The 20,220-nt window shown below is 33.3% G+C and overlaps 1 protein-coding gene across 1 annotated transcript in view; it reads left to right on the forward strand.

Moving 5' to 3' along the window:
* Positions 1-247: 247 nt before the first annotated feature.
* The window catches only part of LOC133185398 (ribosomal protein S6 kinase 2 alpha-like), a 33,832-nt gene continuing 13,859 nt past the window's right edge, over positions 248-20,220 (forward strand). The window contains exons 1-4 of the mRNA XM_061320575.1: positions 248-413; positions 2,755-2,790; positions 3,201-3,317; positions 20,011-20,092. Coding sequence (XP_061176559.1) covers positions 354-413; positions 2,755-2,790; positions 3,201-3,317; positions 20,011-20,092 — 295 coding nt within the window. The 5' untranslated portion in view covers positions 248-353. The remainder of the gene's footprint in view (positions 414-2,754; positions 2,791-3,200; positions 3,318-20,010; positions 20,093-20,220) is intronic.

Genomic DNA, 20,220 nt, shown 5'->3' on the forward strand with positions numbered 1-20,220 from the left:
GATTATCATTTCATCTACAAACTTACATGGGGAGCGCTAATATATTTTTTGTTTGTTAAAGTGATGATGCTATTTCATGATATTGTTAAACCTCACAATGCTGTGAATTTATTATAGATTGTTCTTGATGTACTGAAAATGTAAATAAAATTCCATTTAAAATTTATTCTTCGAGATTGCATGATTCCCGCCAAAATGTCAAGGGTGATTGCGTCACAGGAAGTATGATTTTTACAGTGACCTCGTTTTCAAGACGGGAAGCCGCCATCTTAAAGTGGAAGAGTTGAAAAGTTTGAAGTAGAGGAAGGTGGAAGCCGCTTAAACTTTCCAAAATTCCTCTTTATAGTCCAAAAATGCCGTTGGCGCACTTAGCAGATCCTTGGAAAAGGATGGAGGTGGCCCAGGATACTGAGGTTAACATTTGTTACATTTGGCGGTGAAACAATTTCGGAATTCTCGTGTCAGTCAAGTGTTTATTTAGCAACACTTGTATGTCGAAGACTGCTACCCGATTTTCATGGTCTATTGGCTTGTGACACAATTTTTGGAGTGTTTAGTTCAGTTCGTAGGCCTACTAATAATGTGTTCTTATTTATCTTTTGAATAAAGTTGTCATGATGTTTCATAAAAATTGGGAAAATCAGGAAAATTGTCACATGTGCAGGAAGACTTTTCGTGATGAATACAGAAATTTAAAAATAAAGTTCGTGTTATTGATGGAATTTTGGAAATAGTTGTTTGATGATAGGTCTGGAAATTTTAATTCTTCTTTGCTCCATGTATTTTTGATGTGAATTTTTAGTCAGGTGTGATATAAATTATATCTAGGACATTTAATTCAAAGTGTAAGTTATTGTCAAGTTATGCCTCAATTTTACCACAGGTTTCAATTGATAAAGGAAATAAATTGATTTTGGGGAATTTGATACTGAAATAAATCTTTGTAACCTTAACGATTAAAAAAAATCCTGTGTAATATTAAATTTTCAGTTGTTGCTCTTTGGTGAAATAGGTGAAAATATCCATAGCTTGGAGACATTAACACATGATATAATTTTTAATATTTTCTTTACAAATTTGAAATGTAACCAAAAAAAAAAAAATTAAATATTTCATAAATGATATGATAAAATATTTATTTTTTTATGTGACTTGAATCAGACCTTATGATGGGTGAACAAGGAATGTTGTTATTCTTGGCAGGGTGTTATAAAAGACAGGAGTTTGGTGAAAAAAAGCATCATTCTCCAGGCTTAAAGCGACAGTACGGCTGCAAAATATGTGCTTTTTCATCCAAATTTACCCAATATGTCATTAAGAAATAAGGTATAAAGTTGATGTAAGCAGTTTGAGAAACAGAAATATTCTCTACTCAAACAGAATTAACGTAATTAGAATCTGCCGGAAAATCAAGGGTCGTACGAACTGGAGCAATCTTAGATCTGTTTATTTGTACCACGTGAATTCTGAAACGGCACGTGCCTACACTGTAGCGTTTACATTTATAATGAATATTAGGTGAAAGCAATTTTCAAAAACACAAATTATCATAACTATCTGATAAAATAATCTAAAATAATAAACGAAAAGATTTTAGTCTGCATTCAGGCGAATTTAACAGAAATTAAAAGTACAAATGTTTACGTTTTGTGTATTGGGGTCCGAGAAAGGAAAAACCAACTAATCATACGTTATCGCGGCAAATGTCAAACAAAATGTTTCTGCACAGTTAAAAAAAATTAGCATTTCAAATGGCAACAATGTTTATAAGTCAAAGATGTATTTTTTATGTTGAGATTACACTATTTTTTTTCTTTGAAAGCGACGGAAAAATGAGGAAATGATAACAAGTATCAACAAACCTGTCGAATAGAACCTTCGAGAGCCCTGCGTGAGTGTCGCCGAGTTCCCGTTTCTTCCTTATCCAGCGATTATATTAATCCCCAAACTAAATTTTAGTCAGGAAAGTTGCTTTTACAAGTTCTGTTTTCAGTTTCTTTTTCTTTTTGGTCGACTTTGTCAATGTAGCAGGCCTACCGGGATTCCCTCTCTAACCATGCTGTTTTGTTTATGAAAACTACGCATGCGTGCATAGCATGGAATGTGGAACCCCGAACACGTTGCGATGTATATATTTACGTCCCATGAATAACTATTAATTTTAATGAAATAATCCAAATTATTTAATTGTAAAAGTTGTAATTTTCTGAAAGTTTATACATTTATGAGTAGTAAAAAAAATTCCAAATCTTGTCGGAAAATTTTATCTAGTCAGTTTTTTGATGAGACGCGCCGTACTGTCACTTTAATTAGATCTTTATACTTGCAGCTGGTCTTAGCAAAGATGAATGGAGAATTATTAAGAAATAGCTAAGAAATGACACACACTTTTGAATTTAAATATATTTTATCTGACAAGCATTTTCATTGAGTACACATTTTCTTGTCAAGAAATGATGGTTATGAATTCCCAGTAGGGCTCTGTCAAGTAAGTGTCAGACTTGGCAGATTTTGACAGGACCAAGTCCAATCAAACGTACATTTCAAAGACCCAGATTTTCTTGCTTCCTATGGAAAACCCCCTTAGACAGTAGACACTCCATAAAGAAAAGATGTTTCAGTCTATTCTCCCAATTCAGGACCAAGAATCTTGTCATAGGACAATCTATGATAGTTACTTCAAGTCATTATCCATTAGAACAACATCATGAAATATTGTGTGCACATTTTATTTTGAACATTTTCACATTGTAGGCCCCCTCCACTGAAGACATGCTGGTAGATGAACAGGTAAGATTTAAAATTTTGGAAAAATTTTAGATAAATTTGTTTTTTTTAATTAGACCTCAATTTAGCTGTTTCCTTAGTTGAGTGCACAGACTCAGACTGTAAGTTACCTAGTTATTATGACTGAAATGTTACTGGATTTAAGGTTGATGATATCAGATTGACATGCACTCTAAGTCATTTGGTTTGTTAACATTATAAGTTTGCACTTAACAGTTTTACCACTACAGCATATTAAAAAAGTCCAAAAAATGTCAAAATCAAAAAAAAAAAATTATAAGAGTAGGTATAAAACATATATATATCAATGAAAAATATTCTTATAATTCCATCTGTGTTGATGGGAAGGGAGGAATTTTAAGAAGTGAAGCAATTTATGTTCTGTGTTGAATTTTCTCTTTCTGTTTTATTAGAATGATAACGACACTGACAGGGTGATAAATGTTGCAAATCTCATGAAAGATGGAGAAAAGGTTGAACCAAAAGATTTTGAGCTACTGAAAGTGTTGGGACAGGGCTCATTTGGAAAGGTAAGTTGTTCATAATTTACATGTTAAGACAGTGTAGTTAGTGAGGATATGAATATTTTATAAATTCTCCAAGACTTATTTGCTGGGATCAGCAATGTGTAAGATCAAACTAGCAAACACATCAATTTGTGAATTTTGGTGTGATTTATGACATAATACAGCTTTTTTTTCCTTTTATAACTGGTACCGATAAACTGTACCATTCCCAATTCCAAAAAACGTTAATCTTTCCCAATTTTGAGACTAAAAATTCCCAATTCATCTGCCAAGCAACAGACTACAATGACCTCATATTTCTTTTTATATGAAACATACAAGTTGACTAATTGTTTCACTACCGCTTTAAATCGAAAATAGAGATTAGTCGTAATATGGCGGGACCTGTGATGTAGACAGCATAGCGTCATACATTTTGACAAATTGAAAGCATGAAAATATGAAAACAAGGCACATTGATATGAAAAACAATAAATATTGTTTATTCTTGAAAACACGGAATAGTAGGTAATGAGGTTGGAATAAACGCAAAAATACGTGTCATTTGTTTAAATGACAGAAAATTCTCCTTTGTTCTACTTTGATACTATTTTTCCCAATTGAACCAGTACCGGACCCTTTCCCAATGGGTAGGGGTGAAACGATACACCTCCTTCACGGTTCGATACGTATTGTATAATTTTGTCTTGGTTCGGTTATTTTCGATACGATACATTTTGATAGAAGGAAACAAATTCTACGTTGTTTTATGCTTTCTTTTTCTAAATCTAGTCGCATATTTTACGAATTTTATTTGCAAATTGACTAGAAGAAATTGATTAAAATTATTTGACTGTCAAAAATTATTTTACAAGCTATCAGTCATCAAAAATTTACGTTTTCTATACTTATTTATTCTGGGTAACGTGTTATATCTTATGCCAAACCCGACTGAATAACGATCTCGACCGAAAAATGAACCAAACCGAAAATTAGAGATTTTGCACCGTGTATCAAACCGAGAAAAAATACCGCGGTGCATGGATACCGCGGTGAACCGTTTCACTCCTACCAATGGGTAGAAAAAAATCGCTCTAATACAGAAATAATCAATTAATAAACATGTACAGTATGATACTGAGGCATCCTGTTGTACAAAGGAAACTTATTCAGAAAATGCCAAAAAGTTAGCAATGGTAATTCATTATTGATCACCCCTGAACTATTCAGTGTGAAACTGGCCACTTCCATAAAGTCTGTTAATAAAATTTTCTAGTAATTAATGCTTCAGAAGGTTCTGAGCTTAAATCGTTTTTCACTGCAATAAAAATCTTCAGCATTGTCCATTTTATGATGAGATAGGAACTAAAAAAGATTGTAATATGAAGAATTTTCCCATTCTGTATAAAGCTGTAAATCCCTAGGGTGAATGAGCTGTTAGACTGAGATAATCCCTCTAGTAAGAAGTTTAAATGAAAATCATTGTTGACCACATTCACTAGAAGGATAAATTGGATATACATCATGAGGATATGCAGGCAATACTGATAATGCATTGGTTGAATAGAGTCATTGACTAAGAACAGTACCTCGATAAAGTGTATAAAACCATATTCAGTCAAGGTGTATTCATGCATCAATTGATTTAATGAGAGAGATTTCATTGTCTTTCATCATGATTCCCTGGCATTTCTGGAGTATTACCATTGATAAACCAGGTTTTGCATCTATAGAGTTTCAGTGTTTCTTCACTAAACCAAAGGTCTTGGGGGTATTTTGCAGTTTAGTCCCTGGAGTTGTTAATATGTGAACAGTCTTTCAGGCAATAATTGAAAATGGTAAAATTCACTTCTTCTGTCACTGACAAAGTCACAGAGATTATATTTTAAGATTGACAGCATGTGCTGAATTGCAAGCCTCTCTTCATTAACAGGTGTGATTAACTCTATAGAGACCTTTTTTCTTTCCTTGGGTGATGTACGGCATAGGGAGAGATATAAAACCAGTCTTCACCCTCTTTGGGGAAATGTTGAAAAATGAGGAGACTGTTCAAGCAACAATCAATAAGTCATATTAGCAGGCAGTGGTGAATTGTGGAGAGAATTTTGTTTATTGGACAGTGAACATTCCCTCTTCATTTGACAATTTATCTGTTTGAGTGGCTCTGGGTCTCAATTAGCTAAATTAAAAATACAGAATTTCACACTGAAGTTAGATGGCAGCTTTCTCTCGTTTAATGTTTAGATAATTTTTTTTTGTTTATAGCCAGCCTAAGGCTCTAATGATTTTTTTTTTCTTCAGAAATTTGGGCTTCAGATGCCATACCACTATATATCATATTGTCATTGGATAAAATATCAGAATCCTATGGATATAAATATCAGTCTAGGTGCTACTAGATGCAGTTCACAATTTTCTGAGTTGAACATGTTGTTACATGTAAAGGCATAAAGGTCACAAGAAACACAGTATTTGCATATATATTTAAACTTTAGGCTGTCCAAAGTTAATTCTACGTTTAATGTCTCCTACAAAATTCAAAACCTACCAGGAAACCCCTGGAGGGAAAAAACAAACAAATAAAAATTTTAAAAAATGTGTATATATTCAAATTAATCTATTCAGTACATAAAAAGGACACTGTTGAGTAATAAGAGTATAAGTTTGATGTCTAAGGCTAAATCAGTTTTGCATTTCACAGGTAAAAAGATTTTCCGAAGTACACATATTGGCTTGCATCCTTTTTTTGAGCACACAAAGTAGACTGGATGTGCAGAAGATTGACTTGCAACTAGGTCTAGTAGTATATCCATTGAATTTATATCACCACATACATGATACACTGTAGAAAAATGCCTCTTCTTGTGGAAATAGTTTACCAATGTCTACAATTAAAACTAGATGCTGTCATGAGACAGTAATACCCGCACTAAGGTGTTTGCCTCTAAATGCACACTCCTTCATATTTGGCTTACCAAGGAAAAAGTCCAAATAATTCTATATTTACACAGTACATGTATTCGTCAAATCGAGCATAAAATGCTCAGGTGACCATGTGACCCATGAACCTCTTATACACATTTCATATACTTAATTCATTACCAGTCTGAAATAACAGAATTTAATTAATGATGTAAATTAGGTTTTGATAAAAAGGGGGGGGTATAAATTTTTGGCCCATAGTGGAACTTTTTAAATTTATTTTCTCAACAACAAATAATATTATTTTAGTACAAAGCGTTTTTGATGAATTTATCAAAATGTGCAAACTTTTTTTAGTATTTGATTAGGCAAAAACCTCCTTGAAAAGCCATACCCAATCAATTTTGTCACCCCCCCCCCCCCCCCCAACACACACACACAATTTGCCTGTTTTTGGAAATAGGCCTAGATGGCAAAGTTATGTTAAAACATCGTTTGTTATGATAATTTAGAATTTGTTCCTGTACTGTACCTGTATGTGAACACCTTTTTGAAAATTTCTACATCACATTGGGCTTGCGTCACCCTACCAGTACTAGTACTAGTTTTACCATTATCATCTTTAGATTGCACATGGTGCAGTGTTACATGTATATCAGTGGAAATTAATTCATTTTGTGTTTTAATTGGATTATATTTCATGAAGTTGACAGGACCTATGACAGTCGGTAAGTACAAGTTTAAGTATAGATTGGGGTAAAATAAATCGAAATGCAAATGGTTAGGTTAAAGTATAAAAAGGATCAAAGATCATCGGCAATCTCCTATGCAGAGTTGTCGTTCGTTTCTCTCTTAGACACTGAATGTATGAGCCGATGGTAGAGAGTGGATCATAGACGAATTTCACATTCTGAAGAGTTATCTCCCGTTGTCGACATTACATTCAGTTACAGGCACAGATCCAGGAATTTTTTTCCGGGGGGAAGGGGGGGGGGGCACACCTCGGTAAAAAAAATTCCAGCCCAGAATTTCCTGAGGAGCAAAAAAAAAACAAAAAACAAACAAACAAACAAAATAAAAACAATGATGGTGGGGTCCATGTTTTTAAAGGGGGAGGGCATCTGTCATTTTTTATTTGCTTCTGTAGATCAGTATATAGTCCTATTTAAATAACTCTGCAAATTCCAGGGGGGGGGGTGTTCCAATCTCCCTAGCCACTCCCTGTCCCTGAAATGACAAATGATCATGTGACTCCTAAATAGTAGAAAACTTTTCCATTTGACTATACATAATTTTGTTTCTTGTGTTATTATATTATGTACATTTAATGGTTTAAGGTTATGAACCCCTGGACGTCATCCCCACTCTCTTAATAAACTGGAAATGTTCATAATTTGGCTACATCAAATTAAATCAAAGTGCATCAATGATAAGATTACTTGACATTTCATTCATGAATTTGGGTCAGTTCCCATGTACCCTCCTAGAATTAGGAATGAAAATCATTCAAAGAGATGAACCATTAAACTATTTGTATATATTCACATTTTTTTTTATGTCAAACCAAAGTATTAGACTAGTTTGCATACATGAACAAGCAGGGGTCTGGGAAGGGGAAGGGGCAAGGGGAAGGAGTTATCTCTTTACGTCTTAATTGTTGAAAACTCCTAAAATGAATGTTAACCTCAAATCCGACTTGTACGTCTTCATTATTTTTAAATGGTGTTGTCTCCGTATGAGTGAAAAATTCCCAAGAGGGACATTTAACAACAAACAAACATTAATGACTTAAAAAACACAATATACATGTACATGTTTATTAGTCAACAGATATACTTCTGGTCAAATCTCTAGTTCTCCCTTGAATCAGAAATGAATGATATAAATATTTTAAGAATGATTAAGAGTTGAAAATTAAGGTTGTGCATTTTAAAATTCACTAAGCTCTGTGGTTGAATTAGCTATACCAGCTTAGCTTATTTTGCTACTCAAAGCACCTTGATTAACTATTTTTAATCATACTGTTTTCTGAAATGTGAAGTTTTTTCAACATGGATACAAGTCATACCTTTTCAGCTTCTGAAAACAATGCATGAAAAAAACTGCTTTTCAAATACTGTAACTCTTTCCAAGTACTTGTGATCATCAGTTTTTAGCTCACTTGAGTTTTTCTGGTTTTCTGATCACATTTTGTTTGTCATCCATCTCTCCGCCTGTAAACTTTTCACATTTTTGTCTTCTTCACTAGAACCGCTGGGCCAATTTCAACCAACCCTGCCACAAAGCATCTTCGGGTAAAGGGGATTCAAGTTTGTTCAAGTGAAGGGTCACACCCTCTTTCAAGGGGGGATAATCAAGAATTAGTGAAAATTTGGTGGTATCATTTTAAAAAAGTCTTATCAAGAACCACTGACTGGGCCCAAAAAGTTGAAACTTTCTTTACATAGACGTAGTGTAGCTTCAAATTTGTTAAAATTATGACCCACTGGGGTAGGATGGGGCCACATATGGGGATCCAATGATTTACGTAGAAAAATGCAGGGGATTTTTTCCATCATAAATCTTCTTCTCCTGAACAGCAAGAGCATTATTGTCATCCGTTTTCTCAAAAGGGACCTAGGGGACATTAAATCTCATTTGTCTGTCAGTCTGTCCGTTTGTCAGTCTGTCCGTCTGTCACAATAAATTTAACCTTGGTCATAACTTCTGAATAATAAGAGATAGGGCTTTCATATTTCACATGTACATTACCTACAAGAACTTTCTAAACATACCATGATTTTTGAACCCATGACCTTGACCTTGAAGTTTGACCTACTTTTCAAAATATTTAACATTATTTTAAATTGATCATTTTGAAAGAGAAAAGATAGGGCATTGAATTCATATTATACATGTATATTACCTGTGACAAGACCTTTCTAAATGTATCATGACTTTTGACTCTGTGACTTTGAATTTGAAGTTTAACCTACAGGGATTTATCAGCCTATTTTGGGAAATGCCATTTTAGGGGAATTGGGAAAAAATTATCAGCTTTTTGATGAAATTGGGAAAAATTAAAAATGTTGCTTAAATCATGTATTCAGGTGTAATTCATTTAATATTTCAGCATGAACTCTAATTTGGGCAACCAAACAGACAATTACATATGATCCAACTTCATACAAATTAATTACGAATAATAGATTAATAAAAGTAAAATTGACTTCAATGAGTATAAAGTGTTTATACAACTTGGGTAGTACATGTGTGTTTGAGATTCCAATTTAGGTCATTACAGAATCTGTTTCTGGAAAATATAAACCTCCTGCAAGTACACATTTTCTCAAAGTCAAACTCTTTTAATATGAATTAATGCATTGAAAATATATTTTTCTATTTGAAATAATGCCTACATGCAGTCCTTACATTCACTCGTAGATCAATTAAGTATGTAGAAATAACTTAATAAATCTATATAATTACACAATATCAACATTTTCAGAAAAATGGAGGAAATTCGGATTAAAAGTTGGCGATGTTTTTACAGTGCTTTTAAACATGTGTTATGACTGTAGCTTTGCTAAATGACTTAAATAGATGAAAATTACAGACAATCTGACAATTTTCCTTGTGTTTTTCCAAGATAATTTAATATAAAAGCATTGTTCAACAATTGGGAAAGAATACTGCCAAATTGGGAAAAACTGAACTCATTTTCAATTGGGAATGGGGCCGAAATATCGGCCCCTGAGAAGGTACTGATAAATCCCTGACCTACTTTTCAAAAATGTTATATTTTCTAATAACTTTTGATTGAGAAGAGATAGTACATTTATATTTGACATGTACATTACCTGTAACAAGATGTTTCCAAGCATGCTATGATTTTTTTACCCCTTGACCATGATGTTTTACCTAATTTTTAAAAATTTTAACTTTGGTGATTACTTTTGAATGACATATGATAGGGCCTGCATATTTGAAACAATATGTCATAAATAATGGCATCCCATCCACTAGGACACGGAAAGCAGGGGACCACAATTCTCTGAATTTGCTTGTTAGTCATTTTGATATGGAAACATCCTCATACAGTGTAGATTCAAGTTTTTTATGCCCTGCCATGAATATGGCCGAGGCATATAGTGTTTGTCATGTCCGACTTCAATAAAACATCATATGCTGATACATACTGATGTAAGCTTTTCAACTGCATCAACTTTTTTGACCTTGACTTTTCCTTTGACCTTGACCTTACTTTTCTTAAATTAGTGTCTAGATCAGTTTTGAATAAACAATTCAAGATATATTTATCAAACTTCATATGCTGATATATACTGCTGAGAGCTATCAATTGCATCAACTTTTTTGACCTTGACTTTTCCTTTGACCTTGACCTCACTTTTTTAAATTAGTGTTTATCTACATTTTAAATAAACCATTTATGATATTTTTATCAAACTTCATATGCTAAAAGTAAATACATACTGATATAAGCCTTCCAACTGCATCAGCATGTTGACCTCAACCTTTCCTTTGACCTTGACCTCTCTTTTCTCAAATAAGTGTTAAGCTCAGTTTTAAATAAATCATTCAAGATATTTTTATCAAACCTAATATGCTGATATGTATTAGTGAGAGCTATTCAACTGCATCAAAAACTTTTCACCTTGCACTTTCCTGTGACCTTGACCTCCCTTCTCTTTAATTTGTTTTTTGCTTAGTTTTAAAGAAACAATCTAAGATATTTTTATGTAAGCATGCACTTATACATAATTTTGTGAGAATTTATCATCTATATCCATTTTTTTTAGATTTTAGTTTCAAATTTAAAGAAACTGTTCAAGATATTCTCATCAAACTTCATACACTCATACAAATTTTCATGTTGCGTTAATAATATACATTCGGTGAGGCATTTATGTCCTATGGACATATTTCTAGTTTTCAAATCATGACCTCCGAGTATAGGGTCAGGCCACAAAAAGGGATCAAAGTTTTATAGAGGAATAAAAGGAAAAAAAATCTTCAAAATTCTTCTTTTTAAGAACAACAAAAGCATGATTAATATGGAAACATTCCCAAGAAGTGTAGATTCAAGTTTGTACAAATCATGACCCCATGGGTTAGGGAGGGGCCATTTTTTTTCCTGCCCCTATTTGCTATCCACATGGAAATGTAAATTTTAAAACCATTTTACACATCCACAGGACAAAATAAATCATCTTCCAAATGATCATGATTTAAGGCTAGTGCATAAAATATAAGGGAAGTTCTGGGAACCAGGATGTTTAAACATGTTAAATATTTTTTTTTTTAAAATTTGACCCCTATTTGACCCCCAGGGGGAAAATAAGAATTCCGAAACCTTACTGCACATCTACATGACACCACAGACCATCTCCCAAAAGATGATTAGGCTACTGTGTAAAATGTAAGAGGAGTTGAGGGAACCAGGGGCTTTTTGCATAAAAAACGTCATGTTTCGACCCCCATTTGACCCCCAGGGTGAAAATGAAAATTCCAAAACCTTACTGCACATCTGCAGGACACCACTAACCATCCCCCAAAAGATGATTAGGCTACTGTGTAAAATGTAAGAGGAGTTCTGGGAACCAGGATCTTTTTGCATAAAAAACGTCATTTTTCGACCCACATTTGACCCCCAGGGTGAAAATGAAAATTCCGAAACCTTACTGCACATCTACATGACACCACCAACCATCTCCCAAAAGATGATTAGGCTACTGTGTAAAATGTAAGAGGAGTTGAGGGAACCAGGGGTTTTTTGCATAAAAAACGTCATTTTTCGACCCCCATTTGACCCCCAGGGTGAAAACGAAAATTCTGAAACTTTACTGCACATCTTCATGGCACCACCAAACATCTCCCAAAAGATGATTAGGCTACTGTGTAAAATGTAAGAGGAGTTCTGGGAACCAGGATCTTTTTGCATAAAAAACGTCATTTTTCAACCCCCATTTGACCCCCAGGGTGAAAATGAAAATTCCGAAACCTTACTGCACATCTACATGACACCACCAACCATCTCCCAAAAGATGATTAGGCTACTGTGTAAAATGTAAGAGGAGTTGAGGGAACCAGGGGTTTTTTGCATAAAAAACGTCATTTTTCGACCCCCATTTGACCCCCAGGGTGAAAATGAAAATTCTGAAACTTTACTGCACATCTTCATGGCACCACCAAACATCTCCCAAAAGATGATTAGGCTACTGTGTAAAATGTAAGAGGAGTTTGTGAAAGAAGAGTGTGACAGACGGACGGACGGACGGACAGACATGAGTAACAACAATATACCCGAACTTTCTTTAGAAAGTGCGGGTATAATCATGATGGCAATATTTATAACATTCTTCTATTGAAATATTCTTAAAATTGAACATGTGCTATGTTTCTCTGTTATTTCCATTGTACTAGTCTAGCATTTGGTTTTGAAAGGGAAAGTACAATATTTGGTGTACCAAATTTGTCAGATTAGTTAACCTGACTTCCACACACACAAGACAGGGTCGTTGGTACACCTTCCTCACTCTCATTCCTCATCTTCTGTAAGCTTCTTCCTGCTAAAATGTTAATGTCTAATATTTTCATTCTGTACATGAATACTACGTGTATTAGATCACATCAACTTACTTCTCCTTTTAATTTTTATAGCAATATTTTAAGATGAAACTATTCAATATAATTAAAGTGATATATCTCACTATACGAGGGTTGTTCAGAAAAGTTCGCTTCTGTCAAAAGTTCAAAACCTTTTTACTTAACATCATATTATATCCAAATTTAGTAGAAATATTTTAACAATTAATTCTAATGATTTGTATTAAAAATTTTATAAATATTTTAATTTATTTCAGACTTACTCAGAATTATAAGTGTGAAAATTGGATCATGGAGCAAGTCAAAATTAAGAAATTTTCAACATGTTCAAACAATACACTGAATATATTATATAGGCATATCCTCTGTAAAATGACTTAAAAAACAAAAAAAATTCTGGATATTCAAATTACAAATTCTTACATAAATTTATATTCAAAATTATGACTAAATATTTTGCTTTGTTGAAAAGAAATCAATTTTAGAAGAAAAACAGTTCTCGTTGGAAAAGGCAAAATAGATGACGTCGTAGAACGTCACTGAGCAGCAGTTAATGGCATAATTTTGTGTTGTACTCTGGAAAACTCCAGAAAAAAATATGAAAATGCTGGAGGAAACAGGGAATATGTCAAAGACGAGTCGTGCATGTGTGTGCAAATGGCACAGGTGGTATTTGAATGATAGAAACTCTGTATCAGAGGAAGGATGATCTGTGAGAAAATGGATTGTCTGTAAAAAAAAAAACTGATCAAAAACTTTAAAAAATTAGTAAGTCAAGGAAAAGAGATAGGCGCTTCACAAATTCCCGATCTTGTGAAAGCACAGTTACGCCCAAAAAATTTAACATTGGCAAACAAAATTATGCAAACAATTGTTTGCAAAATGAATTTCACGTAATAGAGAAACATTTTTAATAAGTAGGTATTGGGTCATACTGTGTGAAATGTATAGGGGGAATATTTGTGAGAACCTCATGATGCTATGTCTTTGATGTTACAATGTTTTGAGGTTGTTCCGTGGTTACAAAACATGCTGATTTTAAAGTTAAGTAACATGATTTCTTTTAAATCAGATGGAATGAAATTTCACACATAAACAAAATAAATATTTTTACATATATTAATGTGTTCATTTTAAATTTCTTGAAAAAAGTACAACGAAGATTGACATGGTCTGCAAACTTTCCGAACAACCCTTGTATATTGTAAAATCTGTTTACAGCACTCTACTTCGAAGAAAAATCTCTGCAATTCTATCCAACAGGGCTCTGTATTAACATTTTTTATCCCCCTTCCCCAAACAAAGTTTGGAGGGATATATTGGAATCACCTTGCCAGTTTGTCCGTCTGTCTGTCCGTCTGTCTGTCCAGCTGTGCAAACGTATCCGGTCCATATCTTTCTTACGGAGGAATATTAGAATCTACTACTTCATAGAAAGATTGTTCATGACCTGAGGGTGTGTTATGACCCAAGGTCATTTGGGCAAGTTCAAGGTCACTGAAAGAAAAAGTTCCTAATTCGTATCCGGTCCATATCTTTCTTGTGGATAAACTTGGCGAGTTCTCATTTACAGAAAGTTTGCTTATGACCAGAGGGTGTGTCATGACTTTGATGCGAGGTCATTTGGGCAAGTTCAAGGTCACTGAAAGAAAAAGTTCATAATATGTTCCTGGTCCATATCTTTCTTATAGAGAATAATGTTGGGATGTTGGGAGTTTCCACTTCACACAAAGATTGCTTATGAACTGAGGGTGTTTCATGATCTTGACCTATAGTCATTGTAGAAAAAATGGATAATTAATACATGGATAAATAATGGGAGTATATTCAGGGATTTATCAGCCTATTTTGGGAAACGCCATTTTTAGGGAATTGGGAAAATATTATCGGTTATTTGCTGAAATTGGGAAAAATTTAAAAAGTCTTGCTAACGTCATGTGTATTCAGGTGTAATTCATTTAACATTTCAGCATGAACACTAATTTTTGGCAACCAATCAATTAAATAAATTGATCCAACTTCATCATTTACAAGATCAATTATCAATAATAGACTAATAAAACTAAATTTGACTTCAATGAGTACAAAGTATTTATGCAACTTAGGGTAGTACATGTGTGTATGAGATTCCAATTTAGGTGATTAAAATCTATTTCTGGAGATTATACACTTCCTGCAAATAATTATACTAAGTACACATTTTCTCAGTCCCCTTTTAATATGTAAAAATGCATTGAAAATATGTATTTTATCTGAAATATATGCCTACAGTTCTTACCATTCACTTATAGATCAATTGAATAGATGGAAATAACTTAATAAATCTATATTATTACACAATATCACCATTTTCAGAAAAACGGAGGAAATTCGGATTAAAAGTGGGCGATGTTTACCAACAGTGTTTTAAAATGTGTTATGACTGTAGCTTTACTAAGTGAGATAAATATATGAAAAATACAGACAATCTCACAATTTTACTGAGTTTTTTTCCAAGATAATTAAATATAAAAGCATTGTTCACCAATTAGGAAAAAATACTACCAAATTGGGAAAAATTGAACTCATTTTCAATTGGGAATGGGGCCGAATTTCGGCCCCTGAGAAGGTACTGATAAATCCCTGATATTAGTACTGGCAAGTACAAGCAAGTAAATAGATGTAATTTGATTTGCTACTGAGTACTAGACTATTAAATTATGCCTGATCATCCTATTTCTCTTGAGTTTGGGAAACATATCTTCATTTCTCAGTTTATTTTGTTTTATTTTTGTATTATCTTTGGATACTTTACAGTGCTATACAGACTTGTTGAAAACTGTCGGTCCTGTCGGCAAGGCCTGTAAAATTTGTCCGGATGACAATTTTCATGAAAATGTCGGTCTAAATGACTGTTTGAAAAAATCGAGCATGACTCAAATTTTAAAAAGATTGGGATAAGGATGCACAGGTGAAGGTCACAAAAACAGAAAAGATGGCCATGTGGTGACAATGGTCAATTAAATTTGTTACAGTATAGACATACAACATGTCATTTATGTCTCTGATTAAAGATTCTCTATCCTAAGAAAAGAAATTTGTGAGATTGAAGGCTGTTGAAAATTATAAAGGGCATTTTGGTGGAGTTATTTATTTTCCTTTCTCAGCATTGAAATAGGGTACATGTATCTGGTCTGACAAAACTTTGTCGGGTTTGACAGAGCATTTGACTTTAACAGACCAAACGTCTGATGGTGATTTCAAAATTTTGACAAGTCTGGTTATATTATACTGACAAAGCCCTTGGTTCTCTTTTTATTCTTTTTCTCTCTCATTCCCAAGTAAACACATAATTGATGCACTGATACATGTAGTCAAACAAGGAAATTTATATTTCTGTGTAGTTCTAACATTCAAAATATCCATAGAATTTCAAAAATATATGTTACTATATAATTGTCAAAGGATTGCTCTTCAGGAAGTGTTTTTTTTTTTAAGATTTATGCAAGTCTAGCCTTAAGTGGAGGTTAGAGGAAATAATTTCAAAGTTAACCCATCTGACATGATTTCACATCAATTAGAATATCTACTTAACCAAAGGGTAAAATCACATGAAAATTCCAATAAATTCAAGCTTTGGTAGAACAGGTTTGAAGTATTGTACTCTTAAAAAAGATTTTTGCATATTACTGGAATATACAGACTTTTCATATCGTCAAATGTTGAAACCACAGCATATTCTCGTGAGACTCTCCTTCTTTGTCATGTTTGTGTACAATGTTTTTCACACTATAAAAGGTTCAGCATAACACAGGATCCCCCACACCCCCTGTGTAAATTTCAGGCAATTTTCATGAAGTCAGTTTTGTTCCCATTGTTTTATAATTCACGTTTATTATTTTTCCCCATTGAAAAGCAAATAGGAAGCATTTACATTTGTTCGAAAAATAACTATTGTATTGTTTTTTTACCATATTCTAGTGTTTCATTCTAAATATTGAATTCCATACTATTTGATAAAGCAATCTGTTGAAGATTTCTGCAATAGTCAAAGGACGTCTTAATCTGATCAAACTGAAAAGTAATTTACTGCAAGGAATGGCTTGCATTATTCTGTGGGATTATGTGGTTGATATTGCGGTTTCATTGATCAGCTTAATGATTTGTTGATATCAAGTGGGATGTAAAAGGCTATTTAATAGTCGGTGCTCACCATTAAGCTTGCTGAACGAGATAGCAAAAAAAGAAAAAAAAAAAAAAAGAAAAAGACAAAAAAGACAGTGCTGGAAGACTAGCCTTGTTGAAGGAATTTTACAGTGTAAAAAAAATGCTGTGGATCTGTTTTCCCTCAGTTCTATTGAGAATATGAATAAACAGTGTATCTGGCATACCAGAGGTTCTGAGTTCAATCCCAAGTAGATTCACAAACCTGTTCCAATGATATATAGAATTACTGTTCATAAGTGTTCATTGCAAAAGCATAAAAATAACTTGTAATCCAAAGGGAAGTCCAGCCAAGCATATTAACAGTTCTTTCAAAGATGTTCATCTTCCCATTGCGTTGAAAGTTTTTGATTCAAAACAATTTCAGTCACTTTAGTATTGTTAGAACTTTGGGTAACAATGATCTCATTTTGAAATCATGTTTATACACGTTACATGTGCTGTAATTTAATATTTTATTCAATACGTATATATAAAACATTGGGTGGGATTGTGCAACAGGCTAAACAAATTTTAATCCTCTATCAAATTCAAACATGTATGATATTTTCCTGAAATTCAAATAACAAGAAATAAGTAGATTAATGCTGCAAGAATATTTCATAAATGCAGAGTTAGCATCTTAAATTGCACACCAAGAGTCCTAATCTTATCAGACCATGTTTGGAATGTGCTAACTTTTTATGCCCCCGGATTGAAAGATCCAGGGGATATATTGTTTTTGTCCTGTCTGTTTGTTTGTCTGTCTGTTTGTTGTCAACTTTAACCTTGCCCATAACTTTTGATTGGTTGGAGCTATGACTTTCATATTTCACATGTGTATTCCTTGTGACAAGACCTTTCTTTGGGTACCATCATATTTGACCTCTGTTTGTCTGTTTATCTGTTTGTCTGTCTGTCTGTTGTCAACTTTAACCTTGCCCATAACTTTTGATTGGTTGGAGCTATGACTTTCATATTTCACATGTGTATTCCTTGTGACAAGACCTTTCTTTGGATACCATCATATTTGACCTTTTGACCTTGACCTTGGAGTTTGACCCACTTTTGCAAAATTTTATGAGACTTTAACCTAGGCCATGACTTCTGAACAGTTGGTGCTTGGGGTTTCAAACTTCACATGTGTATTCTTTGTGACAAGGCCTTCCTTTGGATATCAACAACTTTGACCTTGACCTTGAAAAACTTTATCCTTGGCCATAACTTTTGAACAGTGGGTGCTCGGGGTTTCAAACGTCACATGTGTTTTCTTTGTGACAAGATCTTCCTCTGGATATCAACCTCTTTGACCTTTTGACCTTGACCTACTTTTGAAAAACTTTAACCTTGGCCATAACTTTTGAACGGTTAGAGCTAGGGCTTTCATACTTCACATATGTAATCCTTGTGACATCACCTTCCTTTGGATACCAACCACTTTGACCTTTTGACCTTGACCTAGGAGTTTGACCTACTTTTGAAAAACTTTAAACTTGGCCATAACTTTTGAATGGTTGGTGCTAGGGCTTTCATTCTTTACATATGATGTTTTACTTACTTTTAAAAAAACTTTAACCTTTGCCATAACTTTTGAACAGTTGTAGCTAGGGCTTTCAAATTTAACATTTTTTATCTTTTGGCCTGGATTTTGACTTGTATTTGAGAAACTTTAACCTTCACCATATGCTGCCATACGGGGGCATCAGTGTTTCACAAACACATCTTGTTTTTTTGTATATTTATTATTAGGGATGGGTACCGCCAAAAATTTCGTATCGTGATATATCACGATTTTTTCTTAAAAATATCACGATAATATCGTGATATTTTTACACGGAATTTTTACTACATATTCTAATGAATTTCTGTAATTTTCTTACAAATACGCTGAAAAAAAATAACTTCACTTTTTTCATTTTTATTTATATAATATAAAGCATGTTTAAATGCCATAGTTTAACTTTTTTCAACATTTTTTAGACTTACTGTAATTTTTATTTAATAGTTCGAAGAAATAAATGAATAATTTCTGGAATTTTTAATTATGTACCAAATACCGGTATTTAAGTCTCCGTATCACGATATGTATCATGCAATAAAAAAAATCACAATATACTGGTATACCGATAAAATAGCGCATCCCTATTTATTATAAATCGATTTGTAGTGGCATAGCAAGGCAGAAATAGCTATGTGGATGCTTTTCTGACTGTATGGGGATCTGGACTGCATTGAACCCCTCCCTACCCAGAAGGTCCAGGGGGAGACTCCTGATGCTTCACAGAAATTGACAATATTAATTTAGGATTGTTAGATTGAGACTCAAAAATGTGCAGTGTGTAGATACTGTAAACCAACTATTATTTGCGATATCTTTTATTTGTGATACTTCAGTTTGGAATCCATCTGCGACTACTAATGTTTGTGACAGAAGCCAAAATTCTACATAAATACATAGATGAATAATTGGTTCACAACGAGAAATATTCTCGAATGAAAGAAGGTCGCGAAACTTGTGGATAAAAGTTGGTTTGCAGTAACACAAACCAAATTGTCTTTGATTATGAAAGAAATTTATTGAAAAACATTCTTTCGTTAAATTTTTTTTTATTTTTGGAAAAAAATAATGTGGATGGTTTTGGCATACAAGCATACCTACATGCTAGCAACATCACTGATTTATGATTTTACATAAAACTTGCAACAGTTATGTAAGAAAATACCTACATGCTAGCAACATCACTGATTTATGATTTTACATAAAACTTGCAACAGTTATGTAAGAAAAGAATGTCATATTTTTTAGCATCTTCTTTTTCATATCAATAATAGAATTTTTTCAATAAATCATTAATATAATTAAGATCTATTCTATTGTATCAACTTATCAACCATTACAGTTTAAAGGTAAGGGCAATCTTGGTAAGAAAAGAGCTGAAAAAAAAACACGAAGACCAGATTTTTTTTTTTTGGTAGAACATTGAGGTTACCCTTTTAAATTTTGTAGGTATTCCTGGTCAGAAAGATCACTGGAAAGGATGCAGGGACACTGTATGCAATGAAAGTTTTAAAGAAAGCCACACTCAAAGGTAGCAGATTGTCTAATTTACAAAGCTAGTATAAATCGTCATAGCTGGAGGTTGTGCAATGCTGAACTTTTAGTAATCCATACATTTGGATACCATTAAAAATATGTTCAAGGTTTTCCAGATGTTTA

Source organism: Saccostrea echinata, unplaced genomic scaffold (genome assembly GCF_033153115.1).
Source record: "Saccostrea echinata isolate AGI-Se365-2 ecotype Australia unplaced genomic scaffold, CSIRO_AGI_Sech_v1 ptg000012l, whole genome shotgun sequence".
NCBI lineage: Eukaryota > Metazoa > Mollusca > Bivalvia > Ostreida > Ostreidae > Saccostrea > Saccostrea echinata.